General features: G+C 49.4%; 1 protein-coding gene and 1 pseudogene across 1 annotated transcript; both read right to left on the reverse strand.

Annotated features, from left to right (window-relative positions):
• Nucleotides 1-3,106: 3,106 nt before the first annotated feature.
• Nucleotides 3,107-5,471, reverse strand: NEUROG3 (neurogenin 3). The gene is made up of 2 exons (XM_036769593.1): nt 5,096-5,471; nt 3,107-4,905 (listed from the first exon to the last, which is right to left on the reverse strand). The coding sequence occupies exon 2, from the start codon at nt 4,902-4,904 to the stop codon at nt 4,227-4,229; it is 678 nt and encodes a 225-aa protein (XP_036625488.1). The 5' UTR covers nt 4,905; nt 5,096-5,471; the 3' UTR covers nt 3,107-4,226.
• A 6,081-nt stretch (nt 5,472-11,552) lies between these two features.
• Nucleotides 11,553-16,478, reverse strand: part of LOC118829454 — a 44,119-nt pseudogene continuing 39,193 nt past the window's right edge.

Raw genomic sequence — 16,478 nt, forward strand, 5'->3', positions numbered from 1 at the left:
TGACCTGAGGGAAGTCTAGCGATCCTACTATGGGTCCCCAGCCACGTTTTGAGAACCACTGGAAGTAGACTTTCTTTCACTCCTCCACAAACCCATTCCCAGAAGTGGTAGCCCTACTGCATTTAAAAGTTAAGCACCCTTCTAGTTAGTTAAATTAAATAAATAAGGGGGGGAAGGGGCAAAAGGTCAACTTGTATTCATCAGGTGAATAACGATTCCTGGATGAAAGTTTTCTTGATGGCTTCTACTCACTTGGGGGAAAGTGTGAAGTTTACACACCTACAATTCAGGATGCCAGTTTCAAGTACTTCTTTCTCCCAGGCAAGACAGCTTTTGAGAGGTTCCAGAAGATCAAGAGAAGGAGTGGTGGTGAACTGGGGCTTTACATGACAGAATTCCACCAGAGAAAGCCTCCTCTTTTCAGTTTCTGCCAGTGTATAGGAGCTCATCTTCCCCCCCCCCCCCCCGCCCCCAAGTGAAACTAGGCCACACAGCTGCCTTCAGGCATGGGGCTGCAGGTGGAAGGAAAGTTGGCCCTGACACTACACCTGAGCACAGCCAGCCGCCACCAAGAAGTCATTAATCTCCTGCTTCCTGATTAAATCCCTAGGAATTAAACAACACCTCCCTTTATTCCCATGTTTGCCATCCCCTCTTCCCTCCCAAATCCAGCTCTTGATTAAAGCAATCTATCTTCTCTTTGGTTAGTAGGTGACTTGGGGAGGAGAAGGAGAAGGAGGGCAGAAAGAGGAGACAGGAGAGGGGAGACGACAAGAGAGACACAGGGAAAAACAGAGAATATGCTTCCTTGATTATCCTCACCTCCTCCAAATGGAAATATTCAAAATTAGACCCCCAGACTCTGTAAAATCCTTCATTGCACCAGTCCTCTCATTCCTCTGTCTTCCCTTCTCCCCCTCCCTCATCAACTGACCTTGGAGTTTGAAGATAGTTTTGGATGGGGGAGGGGGTGCCTTCTTTCCAAATCTGAGGCAGGCTAGTGCACTGGAAAAAAAAAACGTGCTGAGTTTGGATTCAGCATCCCCTAATTTAAATCCCATCTCTATTATTTACTATCTGAATCACTTTTAGTGAGTTATTTTTACAAGGAAACTCTGTGCCTTAGTTTCCTCAACTGTAAAATGAAGGGGTTGAATCAGTCAGTGTTAATATGCATTTATTAAGTGCCAACCATATGCCAGGCACTGTGCTAAGTGCTGACACATAGATAACCTCAAGGGTTCCTTCTAGCTTTTTGTCTTTTGTCCCCTTTGAGGAAGATTTAACAGTTTAAGTCGAATGGTCCTATCTGTCTTTTTGGCTTTCCAGTCAGGGAAACTGAGGCAGAAGCCCAGCCTCCTCCCCTTAGCTCTAAGCAGGAGGAGAGAGGTTGTTGTGTGTTGTAGAAAGAGCTCCCAATTTGGCATCCACGGACCTGGGAATGTTAGAATGAGCTTTTTCTAGTTAAACTCTCTCCTGTTATTAGTCCCAAGGTTTGACCATGGGACTTGAAGCTGGAAGGAACCCTAAAGTTCATTAGTCCAACCCCCTTCCTTTTGCAGAGGAGATATCTGAGGTTCAGAGTGAGGTAATTTGCCCAACATGAGAGGTAATCAAGGGCTCCAATATTTAAACCCACCTCCTCTGACTAGAGATCCAGGCTCTTTCCCACCACAGTACATGTTTCTCTGGCTGTGTTACCCCGGGAAAGTCACTTCTCCCTGGGGCTTAACTTTCTTATCTGTAAAATGAAGAGATTGACTTAGATGGTCCTTCAAGCTCTGACATTTTGTGATTTTGTCGGTTTCAGGCAAGAAGGAAACGGGGGGCTAGATTTCATGGTGTGTGTGTGTGTGTGTGTGTGTGTGTGTGTGTGTGTGTGTGAAGCCTTGTGTTTCATCAAAGGAATTCTTACCAAGGCCATTTCTTACAGATGATAGTTCCCCACCCCAAGCCAGCTCCATCTTTGATATTAGTGAGCATTGATGTAAACTCCTAGACCAAGTCCACAGCAATTCCCACCTGTGGGTAGGGAATGGCAAATGGACCTGAGTTCCCGGAGGGGGCACGAGGGGGCATGACCCACTGACCTCTGCATGAAATTGAAGCTCCTCCAACCAAGCAGATAGGGTTCCCAAGAATACACCACATTCTCCAATCATCAACCCAAAGGATCCTGCAGCTTGGAGCAGCCTATGGTTTGCATAAGAAGTGCCCTTCAGGTCCTGGGCTCCCTCCATAAAACAGGCTAGGAAAACTTCTAGGACAGAGGCCTGTAGGTCACTAACCCAGAAGCACAGCGCACTCCTCCAGCATCCCCTCTTTCTCCCTTCACCCTTCTGTTATTCTAAACTCGAGTAACCTCGATTTTCTTTTTGGATGGTGTGCGTGGTGGTGGGGGAGTAATCTGACCTTGAAACCAACCGACTTGGAGTCAGAAAAAAGGGATTCATATCCTAGCTTTCCCATTTACTAGCTGTGTGACCCTAAGCAAATCTCAACCCTCTGGGCTTCGGTTTCCTCCTCTGAAAAAAGGTCCTCCCCAACTTTACATGTACCCTTCTATAAAGCCTCTTCTAATTGACCACGGGGAATGACTACAGAAATTTCCTGTTTAAGCAGATTTCTGTTCCTCTCTAACTTTGGGCAGGGGTGGGATCTTCTACATGCCAAAGAATCCGGGTTCGTGTCTCAACTCTGCTTACTTCTCACTTACTACCTTGTGCAACTAACTCCCTTCCCCTTTAGGGGTCTCCTTTTTTCGTATGTCAAACGAGGACGAGAGGTTGGACTAGTTTAGACGTTCTTAACCCGGGGTCAAGGTGGGAGTCAGTCAATTTGGATGGGGAAAAAAATCACCTTGATTTTCTCCAATCTCTAACTGAAATTTAGCATTTCCGTTAAGTTTAAAAAATATCCTGTGAAAGGGTCCGTGGGCTTCTTCAGATTGTACAAAGGGGGATTGACACGCAAAGGTTAAGAACCCTCACCTCCAGATAACTTCTAAAGTTCCTCCCAGCTCTGACTAAAAACCCTGCACCCTGCCCACCCTGCCCAACCTCATCCCCGACAGTCGTTCAGTTAATTAGCTCCTGCTCAGTTTTTTCCAAATATTTTATTGGCACCAAAAGGCTTTCAACGATGTCAAAATAATCTTATTTACAAAATATATATTTTCCCGCTATGAAATATTAATAAATACAAAATGGAAAATTAATATAATTTACTGTGTCCGAGTACCAAAAATCATTCCAAAAGACATCATAAAAATCAAAACCTGATTTCAAGAAGAGATATTGTCCGCCCCAGGTCGGGCGCCGGGGTCGCAACCTCCCCCACCACATAGAGGGGCGGGCTTCGGGATGGGGGAGTCGGAAAGATGGCCTCAGGCACCGCCTTTTGGTCCTAGAGTTCTATCAAGTTCGAACCTCACCGCTGTATCCATAGCCGGAGGCAGCTCCAGAAAGTGCTAGAGGAGAAGGCTGAGCGTCTTCTCTCGTGATTGAGTAAGAGAGGAGCCGTGCAGGGGGTGGTGGTGGTGGCGCGGGGGCGGGGCACTCCTAGTGGGAAAGAAAGCAGCTCCAAGCGGAGGAGGAAAGCACTTAGGGTATAAGAAAACAGGGTTTAACGCGTGTGTGTGTGTGTGTGTGTGTGTGTGTGTGTGTGTGTGTGAAAGAGAGAGAGAGACAAAGACAGAAATAGATACAGCAAGAGAGAAATAGAAACACATGCAAACCGACACAGCTAAAGACATACAGAACAAGACAGACATGGGAAGAGAGACATTGAGAGAAACGGACACAGAGACGAAACATACAGAGACACACCGAGAGAGATAAGGAAATAGGGAGGGGTAAAAAAAGGTATAGACAAGGACAGATTGAGAGACAGGAGTCAGTAGAGAGCAGCTCAGGCAGACGAGCGCGTGACCACGAGAAGGTGAATTTGATTCTGGCACCATTAATCTGGTGCTCTTTGTAGGAATTCGGTGGGACCTGTTGCCTAAACTGCAGACACTTCCTGGCATGCCGACTCTTGGCGTGCTCGAGAAGGAATATGCTTAAGTCCACCAAACCTGGAAGAAACTGGCAACTGTGGAAGAAGAATCTGAAATGGGAAAGCTGCCCAAAGGCCGAAGATCTAGTGTCCAAGGGCTTGCTTCCCGCGCGTGGGCGTGTGAGTTAGCCCTAAGAGCCCACTCTCCTCTCAGGCTCTTCTGGGCCCCCCTACACAAAGTCTGGGAAGGACAGGATTTCGGGACCCAGGCAGACCGGGGAGCCGGCTGAGTGCAAGGGCGGCGGCTCCTCCAGCGAGGCGGTGGGGCTCAGGCTGCCCGCCTGCGAGGCTGGAGAGTACAGCGAGCCCCACTCCCTGGTGGAGGAGGAGGCACTGCCAGGGCTGCTAAGCTCCCCGGAGGGGAGCGGAGGTGGGGCCAGGCCCAGCCCCAGGCCCAGGCCTAGCCCCCGGAGACTGTGCTCCCCCATGCGAAGCGTTTCGGTCAGCGCCCAGATGTAGTTGTGCGCAAAGCGCAGCGTTTCAATCTTGGTGAGCTTGGCGTCGTCCGGGAACGTGGGCAGAACGCCGCGCAGCGCGTCCAGCGCCGAGTTGAGGTTGTGCATTCGGTTGCGCTCGCGGTCGTTGGCTTTCATGCGCCGGCTGCGCCGCTGTCTGCTCAGCGCCGCGTCGCTCTTGGGCCGGCTGCGACCCCCGCGCCGAGCCCTACCCTTCTTGGGAGCTCCACGGGACTCGCTTTCGGCGCAGGTCCGCGGCGGCGCTGGGCTGGGGCTGCCGGGAGGGGACAAGGCACAGGAGGCGCACAGTCTGGCGTCGGTGGCGGTGGCTGCGTCTGAAGCTCTCGGAAAGGAGGGCTCGCTGGTCACCACGCAGGCGGGCTTGGGGGCCATCCTGTACTGGGCAGAAAGAGCAGTCTCAGTGGAACCCCCACCCCCACCCCCGCCCCAGCTGGGAGCCTCGGGGCTCAGTCCCCCTGGGAGTGGGGAAGGGCCCAGAAGCCCGGGAACCTGCCTTGGTGCAAGAGGACACCCGGCTGCCCCTCACCCAGTGACTTCAGGGTGCCCCCCAGGGAAAGTTTTACCTAGCTCAGAGGGGAAGAGGCAGAGCAGAGCCGGGGCGGAGCCGAGAGCGGTCTCCCCGTCCTCCCGCCCACCCCAGGAGAGGTGCGGCTCCGGCCTCCTGGGGCCTCTCTGCTCGGGGTAGGGTGAACACGGAGGAGGAGGGGGGAAAAGAGGTAGAGTGGAGGAAGGACCAGAAACGCTGCAGGCTGAGAGTCCAGCACACGACTCGTTGGGCAGGGGCGGAGGGCCCTTCCTTATATTTGCTTGCCGCCCCAGGGACAGCAGGGGATTTCCGGAGCCACCAGACGTGTGCCCCCCTCCAAACGCTTTATCTTATCGGCCCGGGCCTGGAGCGTGCCTGTCCCACTGCTGGCTGCCCAACGGACCAATCAGCGCGGCGGGCCCTCGGGGCCCCGCCACGCGAACCCTCCCTCCCTTTCCCCCCTCCCCCGCAGGGCACAGCTGGATAAGGACAAAGGGCCTGGGGGCGGGGTGGGGTGGGGGAATCATTCAGTCTGTCCTGGAGTTCACTGCTCTTCACCCGCTGCGTTCCAGTAACTTTGGGTTCATCAAAGACCCTCACTCACTCGGCGAACCAGAACTTCCTCTCGCTCCCTCTCCGCCTGCCCCACTTCTTGGCCTCCTCTTCTCACGATTTCTTTCTCTTCCCTACCCTACCCTGTTACTCCCTTTACTCAAAGGCTCTGCTGAGTCCCATTTAATTTCCTGGGGACCTGGAGTGTGTGGAGAAAAAGGAAGCGAGGGCTAGAGAGAGAGACAGAGATGGCCAGAGACACAGAGATGGCCAGAGACACAGAGACAAAGAAAGAGGGAAGTTATAAAGTGACATTGTCCCCATTCTCTGGCCACTCTGAGATCTGGACCAGAAGTGTTTTCAGCGGATCGGACCTACGATGTACAGGGCACAAGGCAGAGGTGCCGGGGCACTGTCTCACAGTCTGGGCCTGGACCAATGCCTTTCAGAGAAGTCCCTTTGTCTTCTCTGGGATGGCAGTAGTGAGGACCCTATAGGTCCCTTAATCTCTATGAGCCTCCCTTTCTTCCACTCTAAAAGGAGAGAAAGCTAAGGAGTGGGTGTGAGTAGAGGAAAAAAAAGGAGCCTCAGAGTTGGAGTGGTGTGAAAGACTAATGGGATCACTGGATTCCGAGTCAGAAGACAGGGGTTCAAATCCCAGGTCTATGCGACCTTGGGCACACCATTTCCTCTCTCCTGACTTTAGATGTCCATATCTGTAAAGTGAGAGTTGGACCAAATGATCTCTAAGACCTCTGCTAGGTCCTAACCATACTGTCCTGTGAGTCTCTGAGTTCTTTGATGGATTATTGAATGCAACCTCTCCTCCCTCCCACTCCAAAGCAGAAAACCTCTCCCCTCACTAATCCCTTTTATTAATTTCTGTCCTGGAAGGAACCTCCAGATGTCATCTAGGCCATCTTCCTGCCACCAGAGTGCAGGCAGGCATTTATCCTATGCTTAGGTGCCTCTGGGGCAGGGAATTCCACAGCTTCCTTCACTTATCTGTTCCAAGGGCTTATTATTGGGGTTGTCAGGAAGATCTACCCTCCCTTCTTCCCTCTTCACATTTTTCCTCTTCTAAGTTGTCCTGACTCTGCCTCAGACAACTGAGGTCTTTCTTCCTGGAGTATCATAGGAAGTCAAGTCTGTGCCCTTCCCCAGCTCATAAAATGTGTAAGCTAGAAGGTACTTCTAAGGATATTGAATTCAGATCCCCACTCCTAGATTTTACAGATCCAGGAACTGAGGCTGAAATGTTAAATGGCTTGCCCCAGGTCATGCAGCTCATAAATTATGGGGCTTAGATACAAACTCAGAGATTTTGCACTTCAAATCCCTTAAATCACCACCTTCTCCTGATGGATTCACTTTAGTGGCACCAACACCACCACGACAGGCCTTGCCATAAAGCTCTCCCCCCATTCATGGATCCCCTGGGTGAATCTTTCCTTAGAGCACTGTGTACCTTACAGTGTTTTGACAAAGGGGACAGAGGATGATGACCCCAGGCCAGTTGAGAGAAGATTCTCTTTTCTTCCCACTCCCATCCTCTTGGCCCCTGGAAGCTGAGCCATAGTAGTGGGTTTTCTTTGTTCCACATCCTGGTGACATGGCCTCAGTCTGAGGCACCAGGGCTGGATGGGGTTGTAGAAATAGCTGTGGATTTGACATCCAAAGAGCTGGGCTTTGCCACAATTAGTTACATGCTTTTAGGCAAGCCGTTGAATTTCTCAGAACCTCATCCCTAACCGGAGAAAGCAATGATCTTTAAAATCCCTTTTCAGTCCTAGCGGTTTGTGATTCTGAGTTTGAGAATCTCAAATGTGAAATGTTGATCTACATCAGAGAGAGAGAGAGAGAGAGAGAGAGAGAGAGAGAGAGAGAGAGAGCAGAGCCCCATGAATCCCAGGGGACAGAAAAGGCAGCATCAACCCTCAGACCCCTGACAGCCAGAGTTATCCTTTCTTCCTTTAGGACTTAAAAAGCCAGTGAGAGATGAACCCCTCTTAGCTGCTGTTTGCTTCCCAGAGCAACGGTAGTGGCAATGGAGCGGAGAAATGATAGAGAGGTGAGCTCTCTCCAAGTAGTTTGAGATGCAGATCTCTTCCAGGGGAAGTAGATCCCAGAGATTTGGAGGGATCTCAATCGTCGGGAAAGGATCTCCGGAATTATCCCTAGAATCCTTCCCAAACTTCCCAAAAGCTGCCAGGGCCCTGCTAACGCTTAAAGCCTCTGATTAAGACTGCTTCCTCAGTGCGCAAAAAAGGAGCCCTGGGTCGGACGCGCCAGGATGAGGGGAAGCCTCCAGTGCGCAAGATATTGCAGAGTTTTCCCCCCCGATCCAGAGGGCGGTACGGGAGGTCTGGAAGCCCCTTGGGCTCAGGGATCGGGGCCAATCCCCTCTTGCCCCCCCTTCAGGGGCCCAGCGGCGCCCTCTCCAAATCTAGAAAGCCCAAGAGCCAGGGTGAAGACGCAGGCTGTGCCAGAGAAGTTCTGTGCGCAAGCGTTGGTGCTGAAACAGCTCCTGCCTTGGCTGGGAGAGCTGGGCCCTCACGCCTGCAGCTGGCCTGCCGAATCAGGAGGGCTCTCGGGACCATCAGCCCTCCAACACCCGGGCCCCTTTGCGCACCTGGGGGCTCCAGAGGCGCAAAGGAGACCCCGGGAGAAGCCGGGGCACCTGGAGACCAGGGACGGATTGTATGGGAAAGGAAGCGGCAGAAGGGGCCTGCTACCCTCTTGTGTGCTGGGGGGATCTTTTCAGCTGATGGGGAGCTTTGAGAGCCGCTTCAAGGGGGAGGGGCAGGGGGCCAGGGCGAGCTGAATAGCGAGGGAGCTGGCAAAGGAGCTGGATTCTCCTTTTCTCTCGTCTTGGCCTCCGCACTAAAAGAGGGCCGCCGGACCAAAATCTGGCTAGCGAGCTTCCCCAGCCGAGTCTGGCCACTTCAAACAGCCCTTCAAACAAAAGGAGAAGACGAGAAGAAAGCCCCACCTGCCCCCAGTGTTTGCTAAAATAATAATAAATAGATTTCGTTTAATAAATAATTGGAAGAGATTGTAAAGTGGAGGGCTTTGGAAAACATCGCGCACGGCAGCCCATGCAACCAGCCGTCACCTGCTCCCAAGGCGAGCAACTTTATTGTTAAGTCACCCCCACACCCCCGCCCCAGACTTGTCCGTCTCTGATAAACTCTCCATGCTTCTCACAATGACTGTTTACTCATACTTAGCACACTATTACCTTTGCTGTGATAACCCTCCCCAGGGGAGACCTGGCCTGGAGCTTCTCGCCACACCTGTCCTAGGAGCTTACACACAGGCCTGGCATCGAATCGCCCTCCCCACTGGGGGCCCAGCGGCCGTTTACTTTGCCCCAATTGACGGCTCATTTATAACAGGTTGACTTCAAGTCCTATCTCAGCCCTATTTGTCTTATTTTATTGAAAACATATGGTCACCAGGGGCTCAGGAGCCCCATATTTCATCTGCCAGGCAATGGGGAGGTTCCTCAGCTTGGAGCTGGCTGGCTCGGCCGCTGCTTACCCAACGGCTGGCGTGCCAGTTACAGGGGGGGTGAAGGGGGGGTTTGTTGAAAGGAGAGATAAGGACAGTGCCACACATAATCCCCCTTGCCCTGCTAGTTTTCAAGAGGTCGCTCCCACCCAAGAGGCCTTGTGCGCTCCAATCTTCGCTGTGTTTTTCCCTTGGGTAGGTGAGAGGGCACCATATGCCACCCCCGAGGCGCATAGGGAAGCGGCTGAGGAAGGAGCCTCCACACAAAGAGAGGAGAGCGCCTGGGGTGGAGGGGGGAGCGATTTAGGCCCCTTTATTTCTAGCTTCCCCTCCCCCTCTCGGACTTCCTCCCCCTCTGCCTTTGCTCTTGACAGCCTGGCTCAGCCCCTGGGAAAAAAAGTCTCCACGGCTGGGATACTAAGGAGTCGGTGAATGCTTGAAAAGGTGCAGGGCGCACGGAGACACCTGTTGCAACCGCGCCTCTTCTCAGAGCCCCTCACAGACTCTACTCTCTCCTCTAGCTCTAGGGCTGGGGGAGGGGGAGGCAGAGATACGTCCTGTGATTTATGGTGACATATGTTGAACAGATCGGTGTGCACTCTTCAGAGGGACACACACACACACACACACAAATACACGGAGGCACGCAAGACACCCTCCGCGAGAAGCAGCAGCTGCTTCCCTCACCTTCCTGGAGAATAATAAATACCTGGGATTCGAGGTTTGGTGCCCAGCCTCTTGAGAGGACAATGCTCCCTCCGCCCCCACCCCCCACTTTTCCCCAGCCCAATCTTGGCAGCTTTGCTTTGTGATCTCATTGTAGAGGTCTAACAAATGCACACTTGTTCCCAGAGTCCGGAACCGGGCACAAACACACGCAACAGAAAATGCGGCAGGGGACACAGATGCAGAGCGCAAGGTGCCCATATGCCCAGTTCTGCGGCAGACGCAGCCAATTCAAACATTTGTAAGATTTGCCCTCCTCCTCCCTCCCCCCTTCTCATGCCCCCGCCCCAACTCTCCAGTCTCTTTCCTACCAATCCCCTGCTCTCCACTCACAATCGCCCTGTTTCAGATCCTCAACTCTTCTCTTCCCCGCCTGGACTATTCCAACAACCTCCTAACAGCTTCTTCCAACCTCCCCCCTTTCCTATCCATTCTTCACAAGGCTGTCAATTTTCTAAGGCGCAGACCTGTCCTCATTCCCCGCTCAAAGACCTATTTTCTTTAAGAAAAAACGAAAGTCACCTTTGCTTGGCTTCAAACAGTTTCAGCACCCTGACTCTCCAGTCTTATTTCACATTGTTCCTGGATTCATTCGCTCAGGGGGTCGGCCACACTGGCCTAGGATTGTTCCCAACCTCCCTGAATGGGCCAGGCCCAGCCAGATGCATTCGCGCCTCATCTCCTTGGTCTGATGAAGCCCATTTTAGTCTAGCTCCTCCGGGAGATCTTCCCTGGTCACCCCTGTCCCCAACTGCGAGCATTCTTTCTTTTATCGAGTTTTTTTTTTTAACGGACTGTGGCTGGTTTCTCCTTCTAGCCATTGCGCTTTCTCCTAGGCTGCTTTGAGAGATGCTTGGTATTCTCTCCCACCCCCTCCCGCCCCTCACCAGAGCAGAGGAAGCTCTTTGGGGATCAGGTCTGTTCAGTCTCTACCCTCATCTTCCCCAGCGGCCAGCGGGTTTTGGCCCATAGCAGGAGCTTAATAAGCCTTTGTGGGATGAAGGACTTAGTGCTCCAAAACCAAGCAAAGAGAGGCCGGCGAGTGCCTTTGGGAGGCCAGTTGTTACTGGTTTCTCCAAGTGCTCAAAGGAGCGCAGCGCAGCCCTGGGGAGTAAAAGCCAAGGCCTGGACCGCGGGGAAGGGACAAGGAGAGAGGCCCAGAGAGAGTCAGCCAGCTGCAGAGCCGAGCCCAAAGCTGGCAAGGGAAGGCGGGAGCGGATTGGGCCTGAAACCCTCTGTGGCGCGTGCGCCCAGACACCAAGCCCCGATCCCTTTCCTCTTGTCCATCTGCAGCCTGACGGTCCGGGACCTTACTTGAGTCCCCTGGGGCTGCTGGTAGATATTCTCAGCTCTAAGGAGACTCTCTTTTCACTTCCTCTTAGACCTCGGCGGGTACCTTGAGGTCCGGTCTCCAAGCTTGGGGGCAGGCTGTCCGGAAAACGAGATCTGCCAGAGGCAGAATCAAGGGGAGGGAAGGGCAGGGGAAGGAAAGTGCAGGACTCCTGTTTCAGCGCCTTTGTCCTTTCCTTGCAGTCCCAGACTGGCAGGCCCCAGCAGCGAGCAGCCTGTGCTTTGGCCAGAACATCCAAGAGGCAGCGTGGGGCAGTGGAAAGAGCCGTGGCCTGAGACACAGAAGGATCCGTTTCCACGGCCTAGAGCCAGCATTTCGGCGTGCCTTTCTATTCCTCTGGGCCTCGGTTTCCTTACCAGTACAACAAGAGGGTTGGACTCGATGGTTCTTGGAGGTCCGAGAATGGAACGTCTGGAGATGGCGAAGCTTTTCTCCAAAGTTCCTGGGTAGGAGGGCTGGTGGAACGGTGTGCTGCTGAGATAAGGAGGGAGTAGGCAGGAGGGCCCAGGAATGTATCAGTGTGCTGCCGAGATCCCAAGGGATTAGAAATCTGGTCCCCTCACCCTTCACCCAGCCCCTCTGGCTTTGCCTGTAAAAGCAGGCAGCTGTTTGCTGAGGGGCCTTCTGGAGTCTTCTCACTCCCTATTTTCCTTCCTATTTTCCTTCTTTGCCTAGGCCTTGATCCCAAGAAGTCCTGATCACCAGCCTTTTTTCTGAGTATCAGTTTAGAAAGCAAAGAAAGTTTCTTTGTTGGGGAAAGGTTTCTGTCCTCTAGGGGATGCTTTTGGGGTGACCATAACCTGCCTTTGCAGGTTGCCTCTGCTCCACGTTCCTAGCTCCCGAAGAGAAGTCTGCTGAGGTAGGGACAGCTCCAAGAAGTCCGAGTTCTGCCTTCTGGTTGTTCGCTGTGTGCTAGGAGATGGGGTGGGGAAGTGGAGGTGGCAGCTGAGGATGGGGGATTGTTCAGTTCTCTGTGGAGCACTGAGTACAGTTTATTCAGCCATTGAGAGGATAATAAGGCTGAACATGGGAAGGTCTAGGGGGTTGGAGAGAAAAATTCACTCTACATTAAATGTAGGAATCATAGGCTCAAAGGACTAGAGAACTTGAAACTCATTTTACATATGAGGAAACTAAGTCACAGAGAGTAACTATCTTGCATAAGATGACCCAGGGAAAGCAAGCAGAATTGTAATTCCCTTCTTCTTCCCCACATCAGCCTCCATAATTCATTCTCTGGAACCCTTAGGGTAAGCCATAAAACCAAAAGGGCATAGATTTGGACTTGGAAGGGGCCTTAGAGACCAGATTCTAATTTTACAGGATAGGATCTGAGTCCCAGAGAAATTTAGTGACTTGCCCGAAGTGGCACAGAGAGTAACAAAAATAGGATTCAAACTCAGGTCCTCTGATTCCAAATTCAGTGACATTGTGTCCTTTGGTATAGTGTGGGAGAATATCACTGGATTTACTCAAAGGACCTAGGATTCAATTCTGCCTTGACTACTCGTACATTTTCTGGGACCTTGGTGAGACATTTTTCTGGGTCTCATTTTGGTTGGACTATGTGATCTCCTGGGTCCCTTCCAGCTCTAAATTCTATAATCTTCAAATAAGAATCCCATAAGAGAGAATTTGTGGGGTGGGAAGGAGAGGGGTGACCTGGAAATAGCTCCTGACCCTGAGACTTTGGTCTTGCTGGTTGGAGGTGGCAGCCTGCATCCAGACTGGGGACAGATGTTACAATCTTATCAGCTCTTCAAATGAGGCGAGAGTTGAAGGCCATTGAAAATCTCCTGAAGGTAGAACTTAGTGGGAGGGGGGATATGCAAGTTTTGATACTGAAAAGGACAGATGGTCTTTCCTGAGCCCTAGGAAAGACTGGCTCCAGGCCTTATAGTCATGTGGATGGACAGACTCCAAGGTAGGCTGTGCTAGAGGTGAGAGGGGTGAACTCACTCTAAGAATAACTGGCTTTGCTAATGCCTTAGGAGTGTGCTGGGATATTGGGATGTAACTAGTTTTTCCTGATCATTCCTGATCACTTCTTCCCTCACAGCCCCTCCTCACTCTCCAGTTGAAAGTGATCTCTCCTTCCTCAAGTCTTCTTAGAGCCCTTTGGATCCCTCCTCTTCAATTTGCATGACCCACATGGCTGTCTCTTCTGCTGCCATCACAAACCCAGCCTAGATGATGACTAGGTGCACTTACAAATTCAATAAGTACAACTGGGGCAGCTAGACACTGGGCCTGGAGTCAGGAAGACTTGAGTTCAAATTCAACCTCAGACACTTACTAGCTGGGTGAGCCTGGGCAACTCACTTCACCCTGTTTGCCTCAGTTTCCTCATCTGTAGAATGAGCTGGAGAAGGAAATGGCAAACCCCTCCAGTATCCCTCCCAAGAAAACCCCCAATTGGGTCATGAAGAGTTGGACATGACTAAGAATGACTCAACAGTAGCATGTTGGGCCCACATCATAGTGCAGCAATCCTTTTATTCATCTCTTATGGAAATCCTATCATGATTTCCTCAAACCTTCTTCCATATGAAGCCCCTAACTGTCTCCAGTAACACTCCACCCCACACCATATACCTGACCTGCTACTTTACTGAGAAGACTGACACAATTCAGCCCTAATATATGCTTTTTAAATTGAGTTGAATTTCCCCCCACACTCCATCTTTCAACACCTTTCTGTTTTTACTCATTCTCTCATTCTTTGTCCTGGTGGGAGTGGTTGAGAAGGCCCTTCTCATCAGGACCAACCCTTTCCCTGATCCTCTGCCGGTGTTTTCCATTGATTAGTTTCTCTTTCATTTTCAGTCACTTCCAGTCTAATGAATCCTTTCCCATTGCCTACAAAGTGCTACAAAACAAGTCTCCTAAAAACAAAACCCTTCACTTGACTTGGGCATCTCTTCAAACTATGCGCTCTACCTCCCTTCCCTTTAATGGGTGAAGTCTTAGAAATAGTGGTTTTCTGTTCACTCCTGTCTGTACTTTCTTGCTACCAATCAACTCCTAGCAATCTTTCTGACCTCACTCCTCCAATGAAACTGCTATTTTAAAGGTCATTCATGACCTCTCAATTGAAAAATCCAGTGGCCTTTTCTTAGTCCTCAGCCTACTTGATCTTTCCCCAGCATTTATCACTGTTGGCTCCCCTCCGCCTCCTTGCCACGTGGTTTTCTCCCTTGGCATCTGTGACAATGCTCTCTCCTGGTTCTCCCATCTGTCTGACTGTTCTTTCTCAGTTTCATTCCCTAAGTGTGAAAGTTCTTTCCTTTCTCTTCTTTCTTCCTTAGGGATCTCATCAACACACACATGTACACACACAGATTACTTGTCTCTATATCTTGGATATTAAACCTTTAACAGAGAAATTTGATACAAAGATTTCTTTCCCCATTCATTCACTTCCCTTCTTATGTCTGTTGTGGGGTCCAAAATTATCCAATCTGCAAGAAAAATTACTGAGATGGAGCTCTGAACCATTGACCATTTATTAAAAGGGACCTGATCCCTTCAATGAATGGGACTTCAGATCTTCCTCATGATCTGAGATGCCCATTGGGTCCCAGGACCTCACTTCCTATAGGTCTTGATACCCAGACACTCAGAAGAGACAAAGTAAAATGTAGAGTCTCATTGGTTGATAAACCTTGCTTTTGACCATTCAGGAGGGCCAGAAATTAGAAAGGGTGGTCACAGGATGGGAAAGGTAAGGGTCATCTCTGCTGACTAAGTGGTCATTAAGATAGTCCCTTCCTCAGGTTGGGCAAGAGAGAGTGGTTTGGAGGAACAAAAATAAGTTGGGGGACTTTCCATATCATGCCAAGACATCCCACCCTTGATGGGTTTGGTCATCATCAGCATCCTTGTGGTTAGGCAAGTGAACTTCACCACTAATAAATAAGTGGTGAACAACAGATTTATAGTTTTAAAGTTTGAGGATTACTACAAGAAAGAATCTATCTTATATAATTATCCCTAAATGACATGTTTAAAATGTATTAATATTAATTAATATAGGTGCATAGATTAATATATTAATACTAATAATATTAATATTTGTAATTCCTATATTAGGTAACTAGACTGATGAAATGTATATCACTATTACTAGATAAGTATAATACAAATAATCATTTACCCCTATGGAATTGCTTAAATACTGATTGGAGCAACATAGAGCTCTAATTAAAATCGTCTTTGTCACAATGCAGAAGCTTTTCAGTTTCCAGTAATCAAAGTTGCCTATTTTATCTTTTGTAATTGCTTCCATCTCTTGTTTGATTAATAATACATCTGCTACTCCTAGCTGTAAGAAGTACATAATCTGTTTCTTTTCTATTTTTTTAAATAGCATGATCTTTAATATTAAGAGCCCATATCCATTTAGAACGCATTGGGGAATGTGGTGTAAGGTGTTGGTCTAAACCTAATTTCTGCCAAATTGCTTTCCAGTTTTTGTAGCAGATTTTATCAAATGGGGAATTTTTCCTTAGGTAATTTATATATTCTACTTAATCAAATACTGTTCTATAATTTCTGAATCTCCCTTGTCTACTGTTTCATTGATGTAATCAATTCTTTGACGAATACCAGATAGTTTGGATGATTGCTGTTTTATCTCTACTCCCTCATCTTTACTTCTTTTCATGATTTCTCTTGATACTCTAGATCTTTTATTTTTCCAAGTGAATTTTGTTATTATTTTGTCAAGTTCTGTAAAATATTCCCTTGGTAATTTGATTGTTATAGAATTAAAAGTGTAAATTAATTTTGGTAGTGTTGTAACTTTTGTTATGTTGGCACAGCCTAGCCATGAGTACTGAATATTCCTCCACCTACTTAAGTTGTTCTTTATTTCTTTAAGAAATACTTTGTAATTGAATGTATGCAAGTTTTTTTTGTGTATTCTGGTAGGTTGATCCCCAGATACCTTATGCATTTTGTAGTTACTTGGAGGTGGATTTCTCTTTCTATTATTGCTTCTTGTGTTTTGTTATTATTATATAGAAATGCTGTTGATTTTTGAGGATTTATTTTGTGGTCTGCAACTTTGCTGAAGCTATTTTCCCAATTGATGTCTTTGCTGATTTCCTAGAATTTTTCAAGTAAACCATCATATCATTAGCAAAGATATTTTTATCTCCTCTTATCTTTATTCCCTTAATTCCCTTTTCTTGCCTTATAGCTATTGCTAGCATTTCCAGAACTAAATCAGATAATAGTGGGAAGAGTGGGCATCTTTGCATCACTCCCATATTCA

The sequence above is a fragment of the Trichosurus vulpecula genome, chromosome 8, assembly GCF_011100635.1.
Source record: "Trichosurus vulpecula isolate mTriVul1 chromosome 8, mTriVul1.pri, whole genome shotgun sequence".
Classification (NCBI taxonomy): Eukaryota; Metazoa; Chordata; class Mammalia; order Diprotodontia; family Phalangeridae; genus Trichosurus; species Trichosurus vulpecula.